General features: G+C 44.5%; 1 protein-coding gene across 3 annotated transcripts in view; it reads left to right on the forward strand.

The window, feature by feature from the left end:
- The first annotated feature begins 4,455 nt into the window (after window positions 1–4,455).
- The window catches only part of LOC147454969 (uncharacterized), a 115,195-nt gene continuing 94,612 nt past the window's right edge, over window positions 4,456–25,038 (forward strand). The window contains exons 1-2 of one of the 3 annotated variants that reach the window (XM_086516810.1): window positions 4,456–4,612; window positions 4,701–4,755. In XM_086516810.1, coding sequence (XP_086372936.1) covers window positions 4,548–4,612; window positions 4,701–4,755 — 120 coding nt within the window. In that variant the 5' untranslated portion in view covers window positions 4,456–4,547. The remainder of the gene's footprint in view (window positions 4,613–4,700; window positions 4,756–25,038) is intronic. The other 2 variants (XM_086516811.1, XM_086516809.1) reach the window with 2 other exon arrangements.

Consider the following 25,038-nt stretch of genomic DNA (forward strand, 5'->3'; position numbering starts at 1 on the left):
TCAAAAGGCTATCAAGCGTGCTTCTAATTTGTGATTGGCTAAGCTTTACTGGAGCCAATGGGAGGCTAGCATGAGCATTTAGCAAGAGGGGTCGACCAAGATAAGAGAGAGGGCTACATTTTAGTCTAACACATTGCCACACACACATCAACAACTCATGTGTTGCAAGAAGAACTCCTTGAGTTGGGGAAGGCCCAAAATCATAAACTTTTCCATCCCCTTTTTTGGTGGGAGAAGTGCATCCTTTGACCACTCTTGCACACATGGCATGCCTCTCCTACAAACAGGCAAAATGGCTAGTTTATTTGAATTCATATCTCCCCCCAAAAATTTAAAATCTAGCGGGTAAAACCATATCATGTAACATATCCATGGAAAGAGCTTGGTGTGTAGATTACATATCTAAAATCGCTTCTCAAATTAAAGATTACCTATCTATCATGTCTTCTCAAATCAAAGATTATATGTATGAGTTGTGGAAGGCCCAAAATCATAAACTTTTCCATCCCCTTTTTTGGTGGGAGAAGTGCATCCTTTGACCACTCTTGCATACATGGCATGCCTCTCCTACAAACACACCATTCTTGCACTCATGGCATGCATCTATTTGTCAAAATGTTAATGACCTCCATGATCTCATGGCAAATAAAGAGGCCCTCCTACACCCCATCCTCTTCCTGATGAAGTAATTGGATATTAATCTCTTCCTTTGAATTAGAGTTATCCTTACTCCTACTTCTTCTCTTGGTCATTCCAAGCCTCTTTTCAACCCTACCTACATCATCGACGAGGTTGTTGATTCCACTTGCTATATTAATACTTTCCACATCATTTTTTGAACTGCTCCTTCAATCCTTCAAGAAATAACATGCCAACATCTCATCTATGGGTCTTTCATTTCACTGTAGTGTGCCAAAACAATTCCTTAATTCTAGAGCATAATATTCAACTAACATGTTTCCATTCTTGATGCCCCTGATTTTCTTCAATACATCTATAGGAGTGTTTTCTTTTCTAGATCTTTGTAAAGATGCCACTCTAAGTGCATCATATATTGGCTAATGGAAAATTTCATTTGGGTAAATCAACTCATGGCTTTTCCTTCCAGTTTTTCTACAAATTGTTATAGCCTAATAGGATCACTTCTTCTCCAAGCATTGAGAAGTAGAGGCCTACACCAACAACTCTTGGCTATGGAATGCAAATCCAACCAAGAGCCAAGCTTCAATGGCATGCTCATCTCCTATACCATGCTAATTACTAAGCTAAGCTATGCTATTGGAGTGATTATGTGAGGAGAATACTTCTTTCTCGTAAGATACATCTTCTTCCTCTCAATCTATCCTCATTCCCTGCTAGCTCTCACCACTTTTGAAGGTGTGTGAGGTCTTGGGACTGAGGCTAGGGACGCTAGGTGTGTTTTTCAAGCATAATTTGGTGAATGAAGCTTCCATCTTCATTACACCAACTAGTTTTATCGAAGAACACAAAGATTGCATTGTACAAAAGTCTCCTTTGATGGAAGAAGCTGTAATACAAAGCCTTTATGGAGGGGGGATCGGCTCCATGTAAATCCGGCTCTCAAATGTTGTCAATTGTTCTATTTCTCTCTCTTTTCAAGTATTGTCAATGCCAGATTAGCTAGGTGTAAATTTCTATGTTGCTTTCTCAAATTAAGTACTCTCTCTATGCTCATTATTAGGAACTTGTTCTTAATGAAATGCTCACTATGTTATCAATTTCCACTACACACAAGTTGCTAGTGCATTAAATGTTACAAAAGTTAAAGGGGTCCAAATGAGAGATCGTATGTCAAAGAGCAATGCTAGCTAATAGAGCGTAAAGACTTTAGGGTTAGCTTCATTAAATACCTCCAAAGGTTAGTGTTAAAAGTCTAGACCTTAGGCAAGCTAGGGCTGTGCTTGAGGTGGGAACCTTGCCCAAGCTTGAGGTGCTTGTCGTGCTTGCTGACTAAGGTGCTTGAGGTGCTCCATGACTAAGGTGCTTGAGGGGTTTAAGGTGTTCCCAAAGTCAACCAAGATCCCTACTCATGGGGGGGCGAGCCCTAATTGTAGGGGCTTGAGAGCGAACACACACACCCTCACACAAGGCAAGCCCAGTCTAAAGAAGCAACAAGGACACATGTCAAGTTCCTCTCCATGTTGCCCTCATAAGGTGCCTAAAGCCTATTGGTTGGCCACTAAAGGGGTCTAATAAGATTTTAGCTGATTAAATTAATCGGTTAAGCAGTTATCAAGTCCTCTCTCTCAGAGGGGAAAGGAGGACACTTGTCCAAAGACTACCTCTACTGCTTGAATGGAGCCAGGCTTGTGATTGGCTAGGCTTGATAGAGCCAATGAGCTTCATGCATGAGCTAGAAGAGGGGGTTGACCAAGCAAGGAGGGGGCTTACGTGCAAGGTATACTCTCTCCCACACACTCGCACACACTCTCATTGCGTGAAGTGCAAAGTGCAAGAACTCCATCTCCTTCTCCAAGCTTGTTGAGAAGATGAGAGCCTACCCCAACACTCTTGGCTATGGAATGCAAATCCAACCAAGAGCCATTCTTCAATGCTTAAGCTTGCCATATTCTTCATCATCATTATTATGCAATTATGCTATGCTATGCAACAAAAGCGATGATAAGTGAGGAACTATTTCTTTCTCATATGAATGTTTCTTCTTCCTCTTCCCTACCCTCATTCCCCGCTAGATATCTCCACCTTCAAAGGTGTTTGAGGCCTTGGGACTGAGGCCGGGGATGGTTAATGTTTTTACAAAGGTTATGTTATGCTTGTGATGCATGAAGTTTTCCATATTCATGGCATCACCTATGTCTCAAGGAACCCAATGATTGTATTGTATCAAGTCTCTCTTTATGGGAGAATCTATAATATAAAAGCCTATTGGAGGGGGGACCAGCTCCACATAAATCCGATCCTCAATTGTTGTCAAGTTCTCTAATTCTCCCTCTTGCAAAAGTATTGTTCATGCCAAGTTAATTAAGTATAGTGGTTGTGTTACTACCGCTAATTAAGTTCACCCTCTATGTTCTCAAAGTAGTCTCATAAAAATTCTCACTATAATTTTCTTAATTCCGCTATTCTCAATGTTCATAGGCCTTTTCCATTACAAAATCATTTTCTTTAAAGGTCACCTGGAGGAGCCATTTTCATCCTCCTCTGTGATGATAGTCCTAGAAAGCTCTTTGCAACCCATTGAAGGATGATTGATACTAGAGGGATTAGAATCCTCATCCATGACATGTAAAACCTACCTAGAGAAACAATGAATGCCTCAAGTCCCTATGCTTGATGCCCTGTTAAAGAGCTAGGGTATCTTTCATCTCGATCCTTTCTCGGTCTCTACATTCATCATCATTGTTGCTGCCAACATATCCATTATAGTATCCTTGCGATCATCATGCTCTCATCGAGTCCTTTGATCACCATCCCTGTGGCTACAAAACCTTCTATATTCATCCTCTTTATCATGGTCTCTTCTTCGTTCGTACCTTCTCTCATGTCGATCATGTCTACTACAATGTTTATCATCATCTCTTCAACGACTTTTGCCATGACACCATTGTGTTGACTGTCGAAAATGGATACATATTGGCTAGCTAGCCACCATGTAGGTAAAGGTGATTGGCCATGCCGATAACCGCACTTTTTCGTGGGCCAACAACTCGCTTAAACGTATCATTAGCTACACGTTAGCCTGTCAAACACAACCGAGTTCAAGGCCTATGCGTTGAGTCTATCTTGACTTTCGGGTGAATTGTTGGTGGCTGGTTGCAGTTGGTTACTTTCAACCAACTCCGTCAATTGTCATGTTCACTTTTTCTATCATGTCTACCATCATCACTACTTCGATGTTGTTCCTCTTCTTTTAACTTAGCCTCATCCTCAAGCTCATTTTGCAGATCCTTAATTGTCCTCTGTCATCAGGGACAGAAAATTCCCGGAAGGTTGAATTTGAAGGCTTACATTCGTGTTTCTCCTTGTCTACAGTCTTGGTTTCACGGGGAAGAACAACATGAATTCCAGTAAGCAAACTTAGGAAGCTTTAGCACCATTCTTTTCGAGGCTATTGGCGAACGCTTCCTCCTCACTCTTTTGAGGCTGATGATAAACTTTGTTAGAACAACCGATGTTGGCTTTATGTAGACCTTCGAAACAAGAGACTAGTACTCTAAAGCTTCAATCCATCGTCGCCTTGGAGAAGCTCTAGCAGCACAATGACTTTGTCCGCCTGCATGTTGGGAAAAATGGCTACACTATTGGGTTGCTGTTGTGAACAATGGCATGTTGCGATCACATGATTATCAAGCACATCCAGGACCAGCTTTGAAAAGCTTTTCATGCACTTGATAGTCAAATAATTTTAAAGGCTTTTCATGCAATGGACATCAGCTCAAGGGACAAAAAATCATAGGCAGTTTTAAAGGCCTCAAGTTTTCAGAGTCGTTCGATCAACTCTCGGTCGATGGAGCCAAGGCACTCAATCCTCTAGTCACAAGTATTTGCCTATCTATCGTACAGCAATGAAGCACGGCGTTCGGCAGCGTAAGCTCAACCGCACAGGAGAGCACCGATGGGCCATGCTCAGGTGACGCGCGGGCGCGTGTTGTTTGTGTGTATGTGAGAGAGAGAGAGAGAGAGAGAGAGAGAGAGAGAGAGAGAGGTTTTTATGGCAGAACCATGGTTTCTCAGCTGATTAAGCACGAGCGCATCGAGACAACTTTGCCAAAGGTACTTTATGATTTGATGACACATTTAGTGTTTGCTGTGCCTTATCAAGTTTATTGACAAGTATATTAGGCCTCTTTGGAGTCATATATGGTCGACAACACTTGCCTCTTTGAACGATCTAACAGATATGTACATACATATACCTAGAATCGGGCTTATCTTTTACACCAAGATACTCTGATGGCCAAGTCACTTGCAAGTTGCAACAAAGCATAAAAAGGCAATTGGCACGGATGAAAAGAGTGGAAGTTTGGGTGACAGCATAGTAGAGGGATAAATTTGAATGTCTCAGCCCTAATAGCTGCAAACATACATGGGTCAGGAATTCTTTGTGTCAGACTCACTGTAAAGCACTGCACACAAAAGTCCTACAGAGAACGGTGCAGATCTCCTCAGTAATAAGTGCTAATTTTTCTAGTTCCAATCGTCATTTCATTCTTGATACTCCACTCTTTCCTTCTCTTTAACCACTGATATGCCTTCATTAACAAAATGCTCTGAACTAGATGAGTTCCTTAACACTTGGTCAGTTAATGCTGCTTGAAAAATGTCTGACGTGCGGTCTTCTCTGAAAGTCTGCAGCTCAGTCTTGATGATTTGCATCTTTGCTTGAAATTCTAGAGTCAGCTTGTCTCTCTTGATCATTTCTTGCTTCATGGATATCATCTTAGAGTAAAGTTCGCCTTTGTTTGGGTTTGTCACCTCTCTAGCCAGTCTTGGCCGAATTGTTAGTCCCCAAGTATCTCCCAAGGGCTGATCGGAGGGAGTGAGGGCCGTTTTGTAGCTGTGTCCAACCTATGTGAGGTAGTTTTTTGTGTTTTAGCTTGTTTTCGCCATTGTTTTCCTCACCTTGTATTGCTGGCGGTGTCATTTTGTGTGCCTTTGGGTGGCCACACGTCTAGGGTATTTTTGTCTCTTACCTTGTGCCACTGCTTTCCACCTACGGGCCCAATTTGATATTTTCCTTCATTTGCTGGGGCGTAGGGTTTTCAGGGGAGGTTGGGTTGGGTCCTTAAGGAGGGGGGTATCCAGCCTTGTATAATTAGTTTTTGTTATCGGTAGCATCCCCTTGCCAAAGATCCTTGTCCTCACATGCAGTCATTGTCGAGCTGGAGCCTCTAATGCTCCTCTCAAAGTGAAACCTCAAGTAGGCCTCACCACCCTTGTGGCTTCGATAGATCAATTGTCCTCACTGTCTGTTGTCTTTGTCTAAGTCGTCGTTGCTTGGGCTCCCCCTCTGTGCTTGCTATAAGATTGTCCCGATGCATGTGCATTTCTAGTAGGAATAGCCGTAGGCATTGCCGACCCTTGAATCTCATGATGCGATTAATACATCCGAAGCCGTCCCTAAAGAGGCATTGATACCCCCTTTGATCTCATAATATACCGGGGAACTACATATATAATGCTCCTCTCTCTCTAGCTCTTGTGTGCACAATCTGCAAGTCCTATCCTCTTTGGATATACCAACTGCCCGCCCATTCTACCTCAAGTTTATGTGAGGATACTGTAAGCTGGCCAGTGGTGCTCCTTGTGGCATGTGACATGTATATCTCCATATACCATGATTGTTGAATGAGCCCTTTGACCTATAATATGTAAAACTCCATCTTCGTGCACAATGGAGTCACTAGAACTACCTGTCTGCCTCACATAATTTTGCATGATGTCACATCAAATAACCGAATTTCTCTCCGAATCAAACAATTGTATATACAGCGTGAAATCACACTGAAATAGTAATAGTTTCTCCATAACCATGCCATGTCTAGCAAACCACTTCTCTATGGTAGCATATCATGTGTGTCTCCTCCCCCGGGCAGCCAATGTCTGAGAAGCCTCCCAAGCCCTCATAGGGATCCTGTTCATCCCTCTTAACTCTATGAATGAACCTCACTGTGTAAAAAAGTGCCTTAGTCACCATGGGATGAGCGTCAATCGGCTTGTACCATGTTATGTGGTACTGAGGGTTTGTTGCAAATCATTTTCGCCGTGAACCCTCTTAATCTGTGTCGAGTCCTCTTTGACAATCCTCGAGCCCATATTGGAACTGCATGCATAAAAGCTGGATTGACCGAAGTATCAAACAACCACCCCTAGTTGATAGGCTCGCTCTTGAAAATGGGATTGGTAGCATAGTCTGTCTATCTTTAAACTATAGTGAGCCGCCAAAAAACAGTTGGGAGCTCACCATCTGCCACGTCTCTCTCCCCCCCCTCCCTCCCTGCCCCCCCCCCCCCCCCCCCCCCCCCCCCCCCCACCCCACACATCTGGAGGACGGGTCACGCACTCGTCTCTGTAATGTGGCTAATGCTACATACCCGCGTGCCAATCTTGCCTAAGTTCCCTGCCTCATAGAAAATCGATTACTTGGTGTCTTGAGAGTCACCCTAGATACACATATGAAGTCACTACCTCTGCCTCCTAGCCCCCATACACAATGTGTGTGGCTTGTCTCTTTGTTGCTGATGCATAGAAGACCATAACCTTGTTTCTGTAGCCCCTCCAAATCTAACCCTAAAACAATTGCATCAACAAGATAGAGACCAATATCCCTGCAAGAGATGTCTCTGTCACTTCCTCTATCCATGAAAGATTGAATCTCATCAATGTATAGCTCAAATAGTGTAGGGAAGAGGGAGCAATCCTGCGTCACTTATAATGTTGTCCATTTGTGTTAACCACCGACCTGGACAACGTACTCGTCCAACCGCACTCATACAATGCAATGATGCCTCATATCATGTCGGATGGTACTTGAATCTCCTATCTCCAAAGTAGTCAATCCCGCGGGAACGTATTTTGCGTGAGTCCACAAAGCATAGTTACAAGGAATGGCCATTTTTAGGCTTCTATTCCCCGTTCCCATTCCAACTTCCAGTTCCAAATCCCCATTCCACGTTTTAGACTAGAGTATCCGTAATAGGAAATGGCAATTCATGCTCGTTTCTATTCGTGTTTCGATTTTTGGCTCGGGATAGCTATGCCACAAAGTAGTAATATAATTGATGGCCTTGAGCCTATGTTGGCCCTATGAGTGCCTGCAAGGTCTATATACGATGCATTATTTATAGTACAGAATTGCTGCCAAGCCATGCCTATCCTCTGGCTCTGAGCCTTGCTATCTTGCTAGAGAGCTGGACTCGGTCTGTTAACATTGATCCATAAATCTTGCCAACAAGGCCAACCATCAATGTCCGATAGTTTCTTAAATCCATGTCCCCCCCCCCCCCCCCCCCCCCCCCCTGCGCGCGATTTGTGGATCTAGGTGACGGTGTTCATGGTCCAAGTAGGTGGAAACCCCTCAACCAAGGCCCTATTCAATAAATTCTCAAGAGAAGGAGCAAGCTAGAGTGACCTTGTTGGGAGCTCGGAGATTGAACGTATTTGGTTGCGTGGATGGCTCTCTTTGTGCAATGTAGAGGAAAACTAGGTGGAGTGTTGGATGGGTGAAACCGGCCCGTGGGGCGGTAGGCTTTGGCTTTCACCCGAAATTCTTTACTTTACTTTAGACACAGAGAGAGAGAGAGAGAGAGAGAGAGAGAGAGAGAGAGAGAGAGAGAGAGAGAGAGAGAGAGAGAGAGAGAGAGAGAGAGAGAGAGAGTACTTTGCAAAGGGAACCTGCTACGGGAATACCACCTAGATACGGGAACCAGCTAGATATCACCTGTTTTGGCAAAATTTCGGCAGCATAACAGCCTTAAAACTTGCCCGAAACCAATTCCCCTGTTGGAACTCACTACCACTAATCCTCTGATTTCTACCCAAAAAAGTGAATTCAGCTCGCTGTATTTACTGGTTTTGCCCTGTTTTCAGCCCTAAACAGTTCCCGAACTGTCTTGTAACGGAGGGGCATAGTTCCCAATGGTTTTGGCGTCTGTATGGCTGAAAAACAGTGTAACAGACTTGGACACTCCAAGTCAAGAATCAACCACGACAGCACCATATAACCACTTCAGAACAATTCACAGATCACAATAGATTTGCACTGGCCCGGCGGAGTTCCGTGCCTAGAGATATTGGCCCCATAGACTGGCGCCCCTTTCGGTATTTCTTTTTATATTAATCAATCATCAAAGTACAAAAGAGCGGTTAGGGTTTCACTCTCAGACTTTGCGTCCAGATGCCCTGAAAAATGAGGCCCTCAGCACTAATTTAAAGGTTACAAGGGATGCCCAAAAGCAGAGCCCCAAAAGCTTCAAATCAAAAGCAATTGCTCTCTCTCTCTCACAGAGAGTCAAAACATGAAAGCAAAAGCATTCTCTCTCTCTTTCTCATTTAAGTAGAGAAAAAGCGAACTTTGCGTCGCTCATCATTTTCCAAATTTTTTTTTAAAAAAAATAAAAAATTTCAACCTCCGTGATTTCCGGAAATTAGGGTTTTTGGCAGAAATTAGGGTTTGCAGGAATTTTAGGGGTTTTTGGCAAAAATTAGGGTTTCTGCTGTCCGCCACGTCATCACTTTGTGACATACCCCCCTCTTGAAAGCATTGTAATCGACCGCGATTACGCTTGCAAAACCGACAAAAGCCATAAACCGTCTTAGCAGACACCAACTGTTAGTACCTACGTATTAGGAACACACATCTAGCACATGTACAAAATCGACAATCACATCACAGGACATCACAGGACATCACAGGACATCACATGACATTCAACATTCATTCGGATCTTAGACCATGATTTATCGGCAATGTAGCTAGCAATCACATCTAGGTCCAATCGGGACCTCAACGATGTCCAATTGACTTACCCCTATTGCAACCATGTCTACTCGAGATCAATCAGACCAAAATGCTGCAGTCATTTCGGCTATCAGTTCCTGCACTCACAAGAAGTCAAGAACAAATCAGTATTATAATCAGGAATTCCATTTCATAAAGTCATCCAACAGAATACTGTCTGCTCTCAATATCCCTGAAGCTCAAAGAGACATCAATGACTTTAGTATCAAAATCGAGGCATCTGTTGACAAAGGAGCGGAGTAACTCCCCTCTTGTGCATCCCACTGCACCAGATCTTCGGCCAAGCTGAGTTTCTGGGTTCCGTTTGGAGTAGACTATGCTAAACCAAAACATCGAGGTAAAGTTTCACAATCCGAGGAGTATCTGCTAGGTCCTCCTCCTCCATCCACTTCGCATCAAATGCAGGAAAGTTCTTGAACTAAACCAAGAACTGCCTTCGGACTTTACCTTTCTTCATATCATTATGTGCCAAAATCTGTTCAGGAACAAGGATCTCCTCGTTTTCTTCCACTGCGGGTTGCTTATCAGGCTCCCCATCATCAGGCACATCACCCTTAACAGGGTTCAAGAGACTCACATGCAATGCATTGTGAATCCTCCAAGTATCTGGTAGTTTCAATCGGAAGGAGACATCATTTATCTTTTCAGTAATCTGGAAAGGTCCGTAGTATCACATACTAAGCTTTGGAAAAAGCCTCTCCTTTCCCTTTTTCTTTCTTAGACGTGCCTTCTCAAAAGTAAGAGCACCCAATCATCCTCCTTCAGTTTCAAGTCGCGACGATGGCGATCCGCTGCCTTTTTCTGTCGTTCTTGAGACTCCTGCAAAGTCTCGCGAACCTTGGCAAAAGCCGTATCCAAATCTCGCGAATATTCATCCGCTTCAAATTTCTAATCTTTCGTGCTCAGGAAGGATGGAACCTTCGCAGCAGTTTCAACAATCTCACATGGCGTCTTCCCCGTCGAAGAGTATCGTGTTATTGTAGGCAAATTCCACCAAAGGTAAGTTCTTTTCCCATCGAGTCTTCTTATCCGAGATACAAGACTTCAATAAATCTAAAATCACTGAATTGGCAATCTCAAATTGCCCGTCAGTCTGCAAGTGGAACGATGACGAGAACTGCAACCGCGTGCCAATGTTCTCTCAAATTGCCTTCCAAAACAAACTCATAAATCTGGGGTCTCTGTCAAAGACAATTGTCTCAGACGTGCCATGTAATCAGAAAATCATCGTGATCATTCTGTGTTCTCGGGAGATCAAAAATGAAATCCATTGCAATACTTTCCCAGGGGTGGGTGGGTATGGGTAAAGGCTGTAACAATCCCTGTGCCTTATGCCTATCAAACTTGACCTTCTGGCATACTGAGCAACTGCGCACAAACTCTTCCACATCCTTTTTGAGTCTCGGCCCAAAGAAGTATCTCTCTACCCCTTTCATGGTGGTAGCAATGCCGCGGTGACCTGTAAAAGGTGGACAGTGGCATTCAGTCATAACCTTTTCCCTCAACGGCTGTGTAACGCACAACAGTCTTTTTCATCAAGTAGCGTTCCCGAAGGGAGTATCCCGCTACTGTCTCCCCATCCCGTATCCGTGTGAAAATATCTGCAAAATCTGTATCTGTGGCGTACTGATCGACCATATCCTCGAAGCTCCTATGATGTATCGCGGAAATAGCTAGAACCAACGGTTTCCGAGACAAAGCATCTGCCACCACATTCTTTTGTCCCTGCACATGGACAATCTGGAAGTGGAACTATGACAAGATGTTCGTCCACCGCATCTGCTTTTCCGAAAGCTGCTTCTATGACAAGAAGTAGCGCCAACTCTGATGGTCTGTAAAGACAGTAAAATCCGCTCCGAGTAGGTAATGCCGCCACTGAGTAAGAGCATGGATAACCACCAAAAGCTCTTTCCCATAGATCTGTGCTGTCATCTCCGGCCTAGAGAACAAACGGCTCTCGTAAGCTATGACATGGCCTTCTTGCATCAAGACCGTACCCAGACTACGACCACAAGCATCACAAAATACTTGAAATGACTTCTGCAAGTCCGGGAAAGTCAAATCTGGTCCTGTAGTGAATTTCTCTTTCAATGTCTGAAAGGCAGTCACCTCTGTGGGTCCCCACGAAAAAGGTACTCCTTTCTGTGTCAAGGTATGCAAAGGGGAAGCAACCTCTGCAAACTTTCGTATGAACCGCCTGTAGTACGAACACTGTCCCAAGAAGCTTCTAACTTCATGGACATTCCTCAAATCGGGCCAATCACGGATAGTCTCTATCTTGGCCGGGTTCATTTGCACTCCTGCTGTTGACACAATGTGTCCCAAAAAATGTATCTCTGGTAGGAACAATTCACTTTTCTTAGCATTAATCACTAATGTGTGATCTCGTAATGCCTGAAAGACTTGAAGCATATGATCTTTGTGTTCTGCCTCATTCTTGGAGAAAACAATGATGTCGTCAAAGAAAGTGCCAACAAATAGCCTGTACTCTCGAAAAATCCTATTCATCATCCGGTTAAATGTCGCAGGAGCATTGGTTAAGCCAAAAGGCATCACCAAAAACTCAAATAACCCAAAAGTCGTCCGAAAAGCTGTCTTGTAGACATCTCCTGGAGCTATCTTGATCTGATGATATCCACTCTTCAAGTCAATCCTGCTAAAGCACGAGGATCCCTGTAACGTGTCGAGTATATCATCGATCCTAGGAATCGGAAATCTGTTCTTGATGGTGATTTCGTTAAGAGTGCTATAATCGATGCACATTCTCCAAGATCCGTCTTTCTTCAAAACCAACAACACTGGAGAGCAATACGGTGAAGTACTAGGCTGGATAAGACCCTTTTCCAAGAGTTCTTTCACTGAGTTCATAATCTTTTCATTCTGTACTCGGCTCACACGATTCGGTGGCCGATTCGGTGGCGTGCTCACTGCTTCCAGATATCAGATCAATGGTATGATCTTTAGGCCCTCTCAAAAGCAATCGGCATGAGCGTGGAGAAAAAAATCTTGGCGTTCTTTTCTTCAGGTCAAAACATATTCAACTTTTATCCATCGTTCAGTTCTCCCAAAAGAATGAGTAAGAAAATTGAAGTTCATCAAGTACAATCTCTAAGCCCTTCATTTATCAAAGTGGCTTTCTCGGCCCGGTAGTCAACCATGGCGTAGTTCTTGTGGTACCAAGGGATCCCGAGTAGAACGTCACTCGCGTGCCCTGAACACCCCTGTCATTGCAAACGAAGTTTGCCAATGCTCGGTGTAATGGCAACATCCCATCCGGGTGTCAGTCGAACTACCACCGCCTGTGGCGTCAGTCTGTTGGGCGTAGTTCCAAATCGAGCCGCCAATTCCAAGTGAAAAGAAGTTGGCCTTGGCTCCTTCAAAAGAGCTTCCCGATCCTTCACTTTGCCCCAAAAAAAACGGCAAAGTTTGTACTTTCATTCATTTGATTCGGTGCAAGTCCCACGCCATGTGGTACCAGTTCTGCTTTTCTATCTACCTTTTCTGCCACATTCCTCAGCTGCTCTCGAACTCTCAGACCTGTTGTCGTCTTTATCATTCTGTTCTTTCTGTGCCTTATTAGGGCACTTCGGGGAGATATGTTCCTGTTCCCCGCATCCAAAGCACCTCCCCTCTCTGATGAAGTGAGCTCTCTCCTCAGGAGTAAGCTTGGGTCGTGCATCATTTTTCTCTGGGTTGCTCTTTTTCTTTCTACTTTCATTCCCAGAAGTCTGTCCGGCTCGTTGTGTCATGGCCTCATCTGTGGGGTAGGTCAGACTACCAGAGTGAATGGCAAAGCCCCGCTTCGCATGACTCATCAACTCCTGAATAGAAGCTGACTCCGGCAGAAATTAGGGTTTCTGCTGTCCGCCACGTCATCACTTTGTGACAAACAGTCCAATTTCAGCGCATAATCAGCGCTGAAAATGCACCTGTATGGTGAGGTTATCACCCTCACCGGTGCCTGCTTTTGGAGCAGTAGTTAGCTACTCCCGTTCTTGCTCAGAGAGGCTCTTGCCTCAGCAAAAACACATATAACCACACAGCTGTACATGAGTCAAATGAAGAGCTCTCTTGTGGGGCATCACATTACTGCACATAGGGAAGAGAGAGAGCAATGTGAGGTGTGCAGGACATGACTTCTTGCACCACACTCTACATGAGAGGGAAAGCTTGCAGTCAATAGCTCTTAACCTGTGACAGGTTGCAAATGAGCTCTCTCCCAGCTTAAAATTCAGTGCCACTTCTTCTGCAAGAGGAAAGTGCACCAAAATGTGCCACTTGGCATGTTTACAAGCAATTTCCCGTTTTGGGGTTGCCGCTTAAAAATCTCTCGACTGGTTGCCCAGTTGACTTTGCAACAGAGTTCTAAAATGTTCCCCTTGTCATTCCAGAGGTAATGACGCAAACAGATTTCATGGCCCAAAATAGCAATTTCCTAATTTTTAGGAGATGCTTCCATTGGGCTCCCACTAGTCTTCTGACCATCTATCCCCATGGGACCGCATTCAAAAATGTAATGTGGCCCAACTGTCGAGTACTTTCCTTTGGTGACCCCACCTTGGCTTTGTGCCTTTATTGAGTTCACTTCCTAGTATCCACCAACTTGCTAAGTGCAACGGGGGGACCTACATGATCTTGAACTGAGCCTAGACATCCTCTTACTATACGAATTCTAGTGCTGACCAACTTCCCGTCTGCGGGTGAAACTACCGTTCACATTGGCCATACAATGTCCGACCATTTGCAACTTCAAAAAGAGGGTCTCAAAAATAAAACAAAAATCAATCGAAAGAAACCAACAACTAAGGTTAGCAGTTGCCACGTCGTGACACAGTTAACAGTTACCACGTCCTCGTGACATATATCCCTCTTGAAATCGCAAACGTCCTTGATTGTATACCATAAATACATTCCATTGATGATCTTGTGTTAGCACTCTTTTATCATCGCATGTATCCACAGGAAAGGTCGTAACACATAGATACAAATGACTTAAATGAGACCTTCATACTTTTGTCATTTCCAATTATTACACTGAATTCATATGTACATTTGATGTGCTAGCTGTATCATTACCCCTCCTTTTCACACGTTGAGTTGGGGCATAAGTAGGTTGTAACCCAAAGGCTTCAAGATAAAGCTGCAATACATGTGATTTTGACAGTTCATGCTCTTCCATCCATTTTGCATCCATAGGTGGATAGTTCTTGAACTTCACCAAGTAGCATCTTGCAACCTGCCCTTTAACTTTGCTGTCCTTATGTGCCAAAACTTGCTCAGGTACCAAGATCTCATCAAGTTCCTCAACTTCTGGCTGATCCTCATCTGGCATATCTTTTGGCACATAATCCACGAAGGGTCTTAGAAGACTCACATGAAACGCATTATGAATCTTCCACGTATCAGGCAATTTCAGCTTGTAAGCCACATCGCCGATCTTGTTAAGGACTTAAAAAGGCCCATAGTAACGCATGCTGAGCTTAGGAAATAGTCGTTCCTTGCCCTTCATCTTCTTTAACCTTGCCTTTTTGAACCTTAACAGAATTCAATCACCAGGTGATATCAGCAATTCACGACGGTGACGATTAGTAGCTTTTTTATGTTTTGCTTGAGTCTTCTCTAAGGCAACTTCAATTTTCTTATACATTTCATCCATGTTCTCAACATATCGATCTACCTCAAAGATCTTGTCCTTTGTATGTTAAATGGAGGAACTTTTTTGCCGCCTTCAACAATCATAAAAGGTGCCTTGCCATTCGACGAATGCACTGTATTATTGTACGCATACTCAAGCATAGGCAAATACTGTTCCCATTTGCCCTTATTATCTGACACATAGCATTTCAGCAGATCCAAGACAATAGAATTAGCCTCTTCTGACCGCCCATTAGTTTGTGGATGAAACAAAAACGAGAACTTGAGCGTAGTGCCCATGTTCTCAAACAATTCTCTCCAAAACAAACTTGTTGTCACTGGGACGTGGCAGCTGTTAACTATGTCACGAGGATGTGGCAACTGCTAACTTTAGTTGTTGGTTTCTTTCCAATGGGTTTTGTTTTATTTTTGAGACCCTCTTCTTGAAGTAGCAAACGGTCGGACATTGTATGGCCAATGTGAACGGTAATTTCACCCGCAGATGGGTAGTGGTCGGCACTGGAATTCGTATGGTAAGAGGATGTCTAGGCTCAGAGCAAGATCATATAGGTCCTCCCGTCGCACTTAGCAAGTTGGTGGATACTAGGAAGCGAACTCAATAAAGGCCTAAAGTCAATGTGTGACTACCAATAGAAAGTGTTCGACAGTTGGGCCACATTGCACTTCTGGATGCGGTCCCAATGAGGATAGATGGTCAGATGACCACAGGGAGCTCAAAGGAATCATTTCCTAAAATTTAGGGAACTGCTATTTTGGGCCACGAAATGTGTTCGCGTCATTACCTCCGGTATGACTAGGGGAACACTCTACAACTCTGCCGCGAAGTCAACTGGGCAACCGGTCAGGAGATTTTTAGGCGGCAACCCCGAAATAGGAAATGGCTTGTAAACGCGCCAAGTGGCACATTTCTGTGCACTTTCCTCATGCAAGAAGAAGTGGCGCTGAATTTGATGCTTGGAGAGGCCTCATTTGCAAACTGTCACAGGTTAAGAGCTATGGAGTGCTTCCTTTCCCTCTTATGTACAGTACGGTGCCAGGAGTGATGCCTTGCACGCTACGCACTGCTCTCTCTCTCCCCTATGAGCAGTATGTTATGCCCCTCTAGTGGGCTTTTCATTTGACCAATGTACAGTTATGTGGGTTCATGCGCGATTGCCGAGGCAAGAGCCTCTTGCACAGGTACTGGATTAGCTAGCGGCTAATCCCCCGCAGGTACATGTCAATTTGGAGAGGTTTCACGTGAGAAATCTCGTCCGATTCGAAGGGCAAGTAGCCCTACAGGTGCGGGAGCTCGAGGTCTTGCTATAGATGCGACCGGCACGCGAAACGGAGCCCAAAACAGGGAATTACAACGTGCTGTGTATTTTTGCAGGTTTAGGGTTTCGGCCCTAAACGGACCCTAATACCCCCAGGAGGTTCGGGGATGCGAGGGGATTGCTGTACAGGTGATCTGGCGCATTTTCGGGGCAGAAAACAGAGAATTCAGCGTGCTGCAGATTCTCGACAGGTTTTGCAAAGTGTCTGTATGCGTCGGGAAAGTAACCTATTGCGTGGGGATATTGACTGTGAAGCGTCCTAGTATAGTTATGCTACCGAAATCGGGCCAGAACAGGTGTTTCTTAGCCTAGATTGTGCGGGGCAGCTCGTAGGAGATCACAGGTTTTATTCCCTCTGTTAAAGAATAAAGAAATACCAAAAGGGGCGCCAATTTTGGGGCCTACAGGTTGTCGGCATCTGCCCGGAGCATTCTAGCTTCTGAGCTATGTGTGTACTTAGGTGTTAATCCCCGTTACAGGTTTCCTTTGCATGTTCTCTCTGTGAGTGTCTAAAGTAAAGAATTTCGGGTGAAAGCCAACGCCTACCGCCCTACGGGCCGGTTTCACTTGTCTTGTGAGGATCACGATCACTGACCATCGATTGTGGCATACCATGGTACTTAAATACATTGTACATGAACAAGCGTGCCATCTGATCATATTTTATCTTCCTCCTGATAGGGATAAAATGGGCCTGCTTGCTGAACCTGCAGATAATGGTCCATATACCATCATTCCTTGTTATCGTTCTTGGAAGATCAAAGATAAAGTCCATAGCAATGCTTTCCCATGGCTTATCTGGAATCCACAGTGGTTGTAACAACCCTAGTGCCTTTTGCCTGTCAAACTTGACCTTTTGGCAAATCATGCATGCTCGCACATAGGCATCCACATCTGTCCTCAAGGTAGGCCGATAGAAGAATGTCTCTACCGCTTTAACTGTTGCATCAATACCACGATGCCCTGCATACGGTGGGACTTGATTCTCTTTCATGACCTTATGACGCATGATGTTGCCCCTCTTGTAACTGTTCAAAGATCCCTGCAAAATCTTCATCAGTAGCCATACTCTTCCTTCATGTCATCCAGCTCATGTTGATAAGGAATTGACACAGCTGAAATTTGTGGCTTCTTGATAACGCATCGACCACAACATTCTTCTTGCCTTCCACATGCATAATCTGGAAGTGGAACATAGAAAGAATGTTTGCCCATCGCATATGCTTTTTGGATAGCTTTGACTATGTCAAGAAGTATTGTAAGGTCTGATGGTCTGTTTGGACAACAAAATCAGCACCTAAGAGGTAGTGCTGCTAACTAGAAAGCGCATGAATCACGGCCAAGAGCTCTTTCTCATAGACTTGCATAGTCTTCTCTAACCCTTGCAAAATTCGGCTTTCATAAGCTACTACCTGTCCATCTTGCATTAGCACTGCTCCGATGCTACTGCCACACGCGTCACACTGGGCCCAAATGACTTCCTGAGATCTGGCAAAACAATTACTGGATCTGAAGTCAACTTTTTCTTTAAGAGACTAAAAGCTAAATCTCTTTTTGGGTCCATTTGAAAGTGACCTCTTTCTTTTGCAAAGCGTAAAGAGGTGATGCTATCTTTGCAAAATTCCTGATAAACCTTCTATAGTAGGAACACAATCCCAAGAAGCTTCTGACATTGTGCACAATCTTCAAGTCTGGCCTTGTCTTAATAGCTTCGACCTTTGCGGGATCCATTCTGACACCATCCTTTGAGATTATGTGGCCAAGAAAGTGGATCTCTTCCAGGAAGAATTCACTTTTCTTAGGATTGACAAGGAGCCAGTGACTGTGCAGCTGTTCGAACACAATGGTCAAGTGACGCCTATGCTCCTCTTCATTCTTCAAATACACTATCATGTCATTGAAGAACGTCCCAACAAATTGTTGATGCGAGCGGAAAATCCAGTCCATCATTCTGTTGAACGTGGCAGGAGCATTTGTTAGCCCAAACGGCATCACTAGAAACTCATAAAGCCCAAATGTTGTTCTAAACGCAGTCTTGTGCACATTCTCTGGCCTTATACGAATCTGATGGTACCCACTCTTAAGGTCTATCCTGCCGAAAATTGCAGCATCCTCTAAACGATCGAGAATATCATCAATCCTAGGAATAGGAAACCTATTCTTGATGGTATTCTTATTCAACGCATGGTAATCAATACACATGCGCCATGAGCCATGCTTTTTCTGCACTAGGAGCACTGTGGAGCAAAAGGGTGAAGAACTAGGCTGAATCAGCCCCTTCTCTAATAACTCCTCAACCTGGTCCATAATCTCTTTCTGCTGCGCCGCGCTTACTCTGTAGGGAGGTCTATTTGGTGGGCTACACCCTGGCACCAAATCTATCCGATGATCCTCAGGTCTCTCTGGTGGCAATTGCGACTGTAATGAATTTGAAAAACAGTCACTAAAATCTTGCAAAAATGCCTACGTTTCTTTATCTAACACATATAAATTTGACTGACAATTATCTGAGATGTCACGTGCAAAAATTAAGTACATAGAAAGATGATTCCATATTATAGAAGTGATAGCCAAAGCAAATACAATAGGGACAGACTCCCCTTTGAGCTTTACATCCAAAACATGAGTTTTACCCCTATGCTGAAGGGTGATCGTCTTGCCGAAGGCATCCAACACGCCATGTACTCTGAACATTCATGTAATTCCAAGTAGCGCATCACACCCTTGCAATGGCATGATATAAAATTCTTTTGTGTCTACATGTGTCTGAATATGCAGACGCAACTTTCCAATAATGGGAGTAACACACTCTTGAGTGGTCAGGACATGCCAACCCTGCCTCTGCTATGTACCCCATCTCTTCAGCTCTGATGCCGAGCTTCATAGCTAACTCTGCTGAGATAAAGTTTGCTTTGGCACCTGGTTTGAAGAAGATGAGTGCCGTATGATCTCTAACTTTACCCCATGCTCTGCATAACTCGCTGGCATTTGTACTGGGCCTATTACCCACCATATCTGGCATGAAACCTGCCGTGGGTTTAGGCTTCTTGCCTTTCTGTTCCTCTTTATCATCTGAGTCAGCTGGTCTTTTCCTTTGTGGACAATTGGTAGCAAATTGACTAGGCTGCTTGCATATAAAGTATTTGTTTTCAGCCATTAGGACCTTCTTTTTCTCGAGCGACATACGCACGAAAGGCTTGGCTTCCTTTTCTGTTTCTTTGCCTGCGCTCCAGAAGTCTCGGTTGAATCCTTGTCTTTGGTGGCCTTTTCTGACCCCTATGACGCTTCAGGAGCCGTTTTCACAAAGGGCTTCTTCGTTGAATTTTTCTTTTGCTACCCTCCTTTCTCGTTGCTCGGAAACCCACTGTCCTCACAAGGCGGGCACCACGTGCGAATAGAAAAGAACAGATTGAACAGACTTTTAGCACTTCATTAACAACTGAACTGAGAGAGAGAGAGACGACACGTGACACGGAGTGGCGGAATTCCACCCCAGAGAGTATTGGCTCCAAACCTTGGCGTCCCTTTCGGTATTTCTTTATATTACTGCTGATTCGCAAAGTACAACAGTCGGGGAGCACCGAATCTGCAATCTGCGCGCTAAAAATTGCCAGAGAGGGCCCCCAAGGCTCATATTTAAAGGCCCAAAGCCTAAAAGCATCAAATATGAAAAGCTGACCCCAAAAAATCACTTTCCTAAAATTTCGGGATTTCCTTAAAAATCTGCGCGAATTGCGGAACGTCCGTACAAGTGCCACATCATCATATTTTGATGTGCAAAGTCTTTTGAGCGTGTTGACACGTCAGCAGTTTGTTACATCTCCCCTTCTTGAAAGAGAGTAATCATCTTCAATTACAACGTATCTGCAAAACAAGTCAAGTTAGCTCAAAAATTTCTGAGGGACATTCCGAGGGACAATCAGTTTGCTCTTTTGATCAAGGAGTTAGCTTCTCCTTTCTGCTCTTTTGATCAAGGAGTTAGCTTCTCCTTTCGTCCAGATCGAAACTCTTGATATTCCGGCGTAGTAAAATTAGCCATCACACCCAAACTGTACTGATCTTCCACAGGTGTCTTGATGCACTAAAATCACATACCCAGGCAATCTCATCCAATTAGGAATATTTAGTAGTTGGCACATCACAATGCAACACAAATGCTTACATATGCATGTTACAAGACATAAAAACATAAAGCTGCCGATGAACACTCCTCCCGCATAACCTAACAAGGTCCGGGCCGGGAGATATTCAACGACTTCCTCATCACTCCTCCCGCATAACCTGAAAAGGTCCGGGCCGGGAGAGATAGAGGCCTTCTACAACCAAACACCCCCCAGACCGCAGCCTGCGTCGTTTGGAGGTGTTGAGAGTAACCACTGCTCAGACTTCTTAATACTCCTCCCGCATAACCACCCTGGTCCTGGCCGGGAGTCACAACAACAATTATTTTACAAGCATACAACCAAACGCTCCACAGGTATTAGCCTGCGTCCTTTGGAGGTTTTCAAACATACAACGAAACGCTCCCCAGGCATCAGCCTGCGTCGTTCCGAGGTTTTCAAACATACAACGAAACGCTCCTCTGGCATCGGCCTGTGTCGTTTTGAGGTTAAAACAATACCAAAACAATATTTCTCACTTCTCTACCCAGGATAAAAATCACCAATGATTGAAACCAGTATTTAAAACCAGAGTCAAACAATTCAAATCGGCACCAAGACAAGTTCAAAACAGATACCATCCATTTCAAACAAATTCCAAACAGATAAGATCAAACAAAACTCAAACTTAGAAAGCAATCTCGACATCAGACGAGCTCGAAAAGTCGACTGACTTTCTATCCTGGAACCTGCACCAAAAATTAGAGTTAGGTTTATTCCATAAGGTCGTAGCCGAGCACATCATGGTCCATCAGCTCTTGGACAGACAATGTTCCTTTGGCAGCGATGGTAGTCCCAAGAGATAGCAATCACACCGAACCTTCAAGGTCATCTGCTCGTGAAGAGACATTTACTGAGAGATGTCGAGAAATTTCAAGATATAATCTGCTAGGGTTTCCATGGCAAGCATTTTAAGATACTTAGCCAGAAGTTGCACTCCGAAGGAAGATGTCAGAAACCATATAACCTCGGGCAAAAATTTTCTTGAAAGCTTGCCAAGTACTTGGAGTATGCTGCTTGGTAGCTGTAGACATCAACGTAGATGCATGGCACTGCTTATGAGAAAAAAAATAGTGACTTGAAACAAATCTAGATTCTTCTCTTGCAAGTGATCTTAATTGGCTTATGCCCTATAAGACACTGCGGTGGCGACGGGAGCGCACCCGATGCGCAATGAAGGAAGAGTGGGAGTGGCTGATAAGTCCGGGTTGGAGGCCGAAGATACCTCAAATAAAATTCCAAAAGCTCTGTCTGCTCTTTTGTAGGACCGGTATGCTTTCAGAAAAGCACACGCGTGATACTCTGATACCACTGTCACAAAGGTGGGCACCACGTGCCAATAGAAAAGAACAGACTGAACAGACTTTTAGCACTTCAATAACAACTGAATTGAGAGAGAGAGAGACGACATGTGACACGGAGTGGCAGAATTCTACCCTAGAGAGTATTGGCCCCAAACCTTATCACCCCTTTCGGTATTTCTTTATATTACTGCTGATTCGCAAAGTACAACAGCCGGGGAGCACCGAATCTGCAATCTGCGCGCTAAGGCCGAAGATACCTCAAATAAAATTCCAAAAGCTCTGTCTGCTCTTTTGTAGGACCGGTATGCTTTCAGAAAAGCACACGCTTGATGCTCTGATACCACTGTCACAAAGGCGGGCACCACGTGCCAATAGAAAAGAACAGACTGAACAGACTTTTAGCACTTCAATAACAACTGAATTGAGAGAGAGAGAGAGACGACATGCGACACGGAGTGGTAGAATTCCACCCTAGAGAGTATTGGCCCCAAACCTTGGCGCCCCTTTCGGTATTTCTTTATATTACTGCTGATTCGCAAAGTACAACAGCCGGGGAGCACTGAATCTGCAATCTGCGTGCTAAAAAGTGCCAGAGAGGGTCCCCAAGGCTTATATTTAAAGGCCCAAAGCCTAAAAGCATCAAATATGAAAAGCTGACACCAAAAAATCACTTTCCTAAAATTTCGAGATTTCCCTAAAAATCTGCGCGAATTGCGGAACGTCCGTACAGGTGCCACATCATCATATTTTGATGTGCAAAGTCTTTTGAGCGTGTTTTGCTTTATTTTTAATGCCTTTATGTCACTTGCCCCATCGGACGGGGTCCCCATAAGTTGGTAGGACTTATTCTTCTGTTACTTGTTCTTCTTAGGGTTTCTAGAATCAGGGTTTGCAGGTTTTAGGGTTAGGGTTTCCAGAATTAGGGTTTGCAAGTTTTAGGGTTAGGGTTTCTAAAATTAGGGTTTCAGCAGTTGGGGTTTCTGCAAAAAATTAGGATTAGGTTTTTTGCTCTCGGGCAACCACGTCATCACTTTGTGACACTTCTTCTGTTACTTGTTCTTCTTAGGGTTTAGGCCCCTCGGCCGGTAGCTCCGTTCTTCAGTAGGTCGACACGTTAGCAATTTGTTACACCTCTCCTATTAACAAGGCAAGACCAGTGTTAGCAACTTCCATGAGCTGGGTGAGGGTAGCCACTCTGTTCTTGGTACAATAGTTCCGAAGCCTAAAGTGAGGGTAGGCACTCTGTTCTTGGTACAGTAGTTCCGAAGCCCTCTAGGCAGCCCACAACAATACTCCTCTATCTGCTCTATCAATGGCACAAATCTGTAGGAGGTCACTGAGATTAACGCTTTACAAAACCTGCGATTGTAATACAACAAGCTCTTGCATGTAGCCGAAGTAAGTTGGTGCCAATCTATTATGACGTTGGCTTCAAATTCATTGGATAGCCAAGAAGATGCAAACATTTATTTGAAGTAGACCCAAGTGGTGGGTGCCTGTCCTTGCATTAACAATGTCATCCACCATGTAAGTGCATTGTCTTTCAAGAAAGTGGCAGCTTTCTTGACCTTAGAGGCCTCCTAAAATTCCCTCCTGCATAAGTTGTATCAAACTGTTGGAGGAAAGTGAGAGCCTTTGCCTGATCCTTGAAGCTGCTGAAAGTGCTAAACTTTACAGCTGCACCACCTTCTTTGTAAGCTTTCGGCTTTTCCAGTGCGCGCAAATTGTCATAAGGAATTGTCTGCAACATGGGCAGTGTAGTAGGCATCATCAACACATCTTGGCCATTAACATTTTCCGTCAGAGGTGCCATATCTGGCTGTTGTCCAGAAAAACAAGCCATGCCAAAATGAGCCTGTGGCACCCAAATTGGCCCTGGTTGCTCTGGAAACCTTGTTGCATGCCGACGCTACCACACATGGGGTTTGGCATCATGCCTTGCATACCCCCAAACACTGTTTCCAAGCATGTACGGTTGACTTCCAGGCGCATAACCAGCCATACTCGGAACACAGATCCACCCCCGAAATACCCAGGATGTACCATGGGTGGTGGAAAAATTGGATGCATTGCCTGGTAACCAGTTCCCTGTCCATTCAAGACAGCATGCGGGCTTTGAAAGGTGGCGGGCTGAACTGGCATAGCCTGTAGAATAGGCGTCACAACCACCTGTTCAAGGACGGGAGGAACCTGTTTTGGAGCCCTTGACTCCGCAACATGCCCTTCCCTTTGTCGGCCATAGTGTGATCCCGCGTTCCTGTACTTTGTGTCTTTACCTAAAACAACCAAGGCTCACTTCTTGAGGAAAAAGTGATTGATATCCCGGCAAGGGAACCTTGAAACTGGCCCGTGGGGCAGTAGGCTTTGGCTTTCACCCGAAATTCTTTACTTTACTTCAGACACATAGAGAGAGAGAGAGAGAGTACTTTGCAAAGGGAACGTGTGACGGGAATTAACACTTCAAGCTCACACACGGCTCGGAAGCTAGAATGTTCTGAGCAAACGCCGACAACCTGTAGGCCCCAAATTGGCGCCCCTTTCGGTATTTCTTTATTTTTTAAGAGGGTAGTTTACAAAGAAGGGTCCTGGGAATTCATTACCTGTATGCAGCTAGATACCACCTGTTTTGGCAAAATTTCGGCAGCATAACTTCCCCTGCTGGAACTCACTTCCACTAACCCTTTGATTTCTGCCCAAAAACAGTAAATTCAGCTCGCTGTATTTACTGGTTTTGCCCTGTTTTGAGCCGTGAACAGTCCCCGAACTGTCCTCTAGCAGAGGGGCATTGTTCCCAATGGTTCTGGCGTCTGTATGGCTGAAAAACAGTCCAATTTCAGCGCAGAATCAGCGCTGAAAATGCACTTGTACGGTGAGGTTATCACCCTCACCGGTGCTTGCTTTTGGAGCAGCTGTTAGCTACTCCCGTTCCTGCTCAGAGAGGCTCTTGCCTTAGCAAAAACGCATATAACCACACAGCTGTACATGAGTCAAATGAAGAGCCCTCTTGTGGGGCATCACATTACTGCACGTAGGGAAGAGAGAGAGAGAGCAGTGTGAGGTGTGCCGGACATACGTCTTGCACCACACTGTACATGAGAGGG

This window comes from Adiantum capillus-veneris, chromosome 7 (genome assembly GCF_014529385.1).
Source record: "Adiantum capillus-veneris isolate H3 chromosome 7, ASM1452938v2, whole genome shotgun sequence".
Lineage (NCBI taxonomy): Eukaryota > Viridiplantae > Streptophyta > Polypodiopsida > Polypodiales > Pteridaceae > Adiantum > Adiantum capillus-veneris.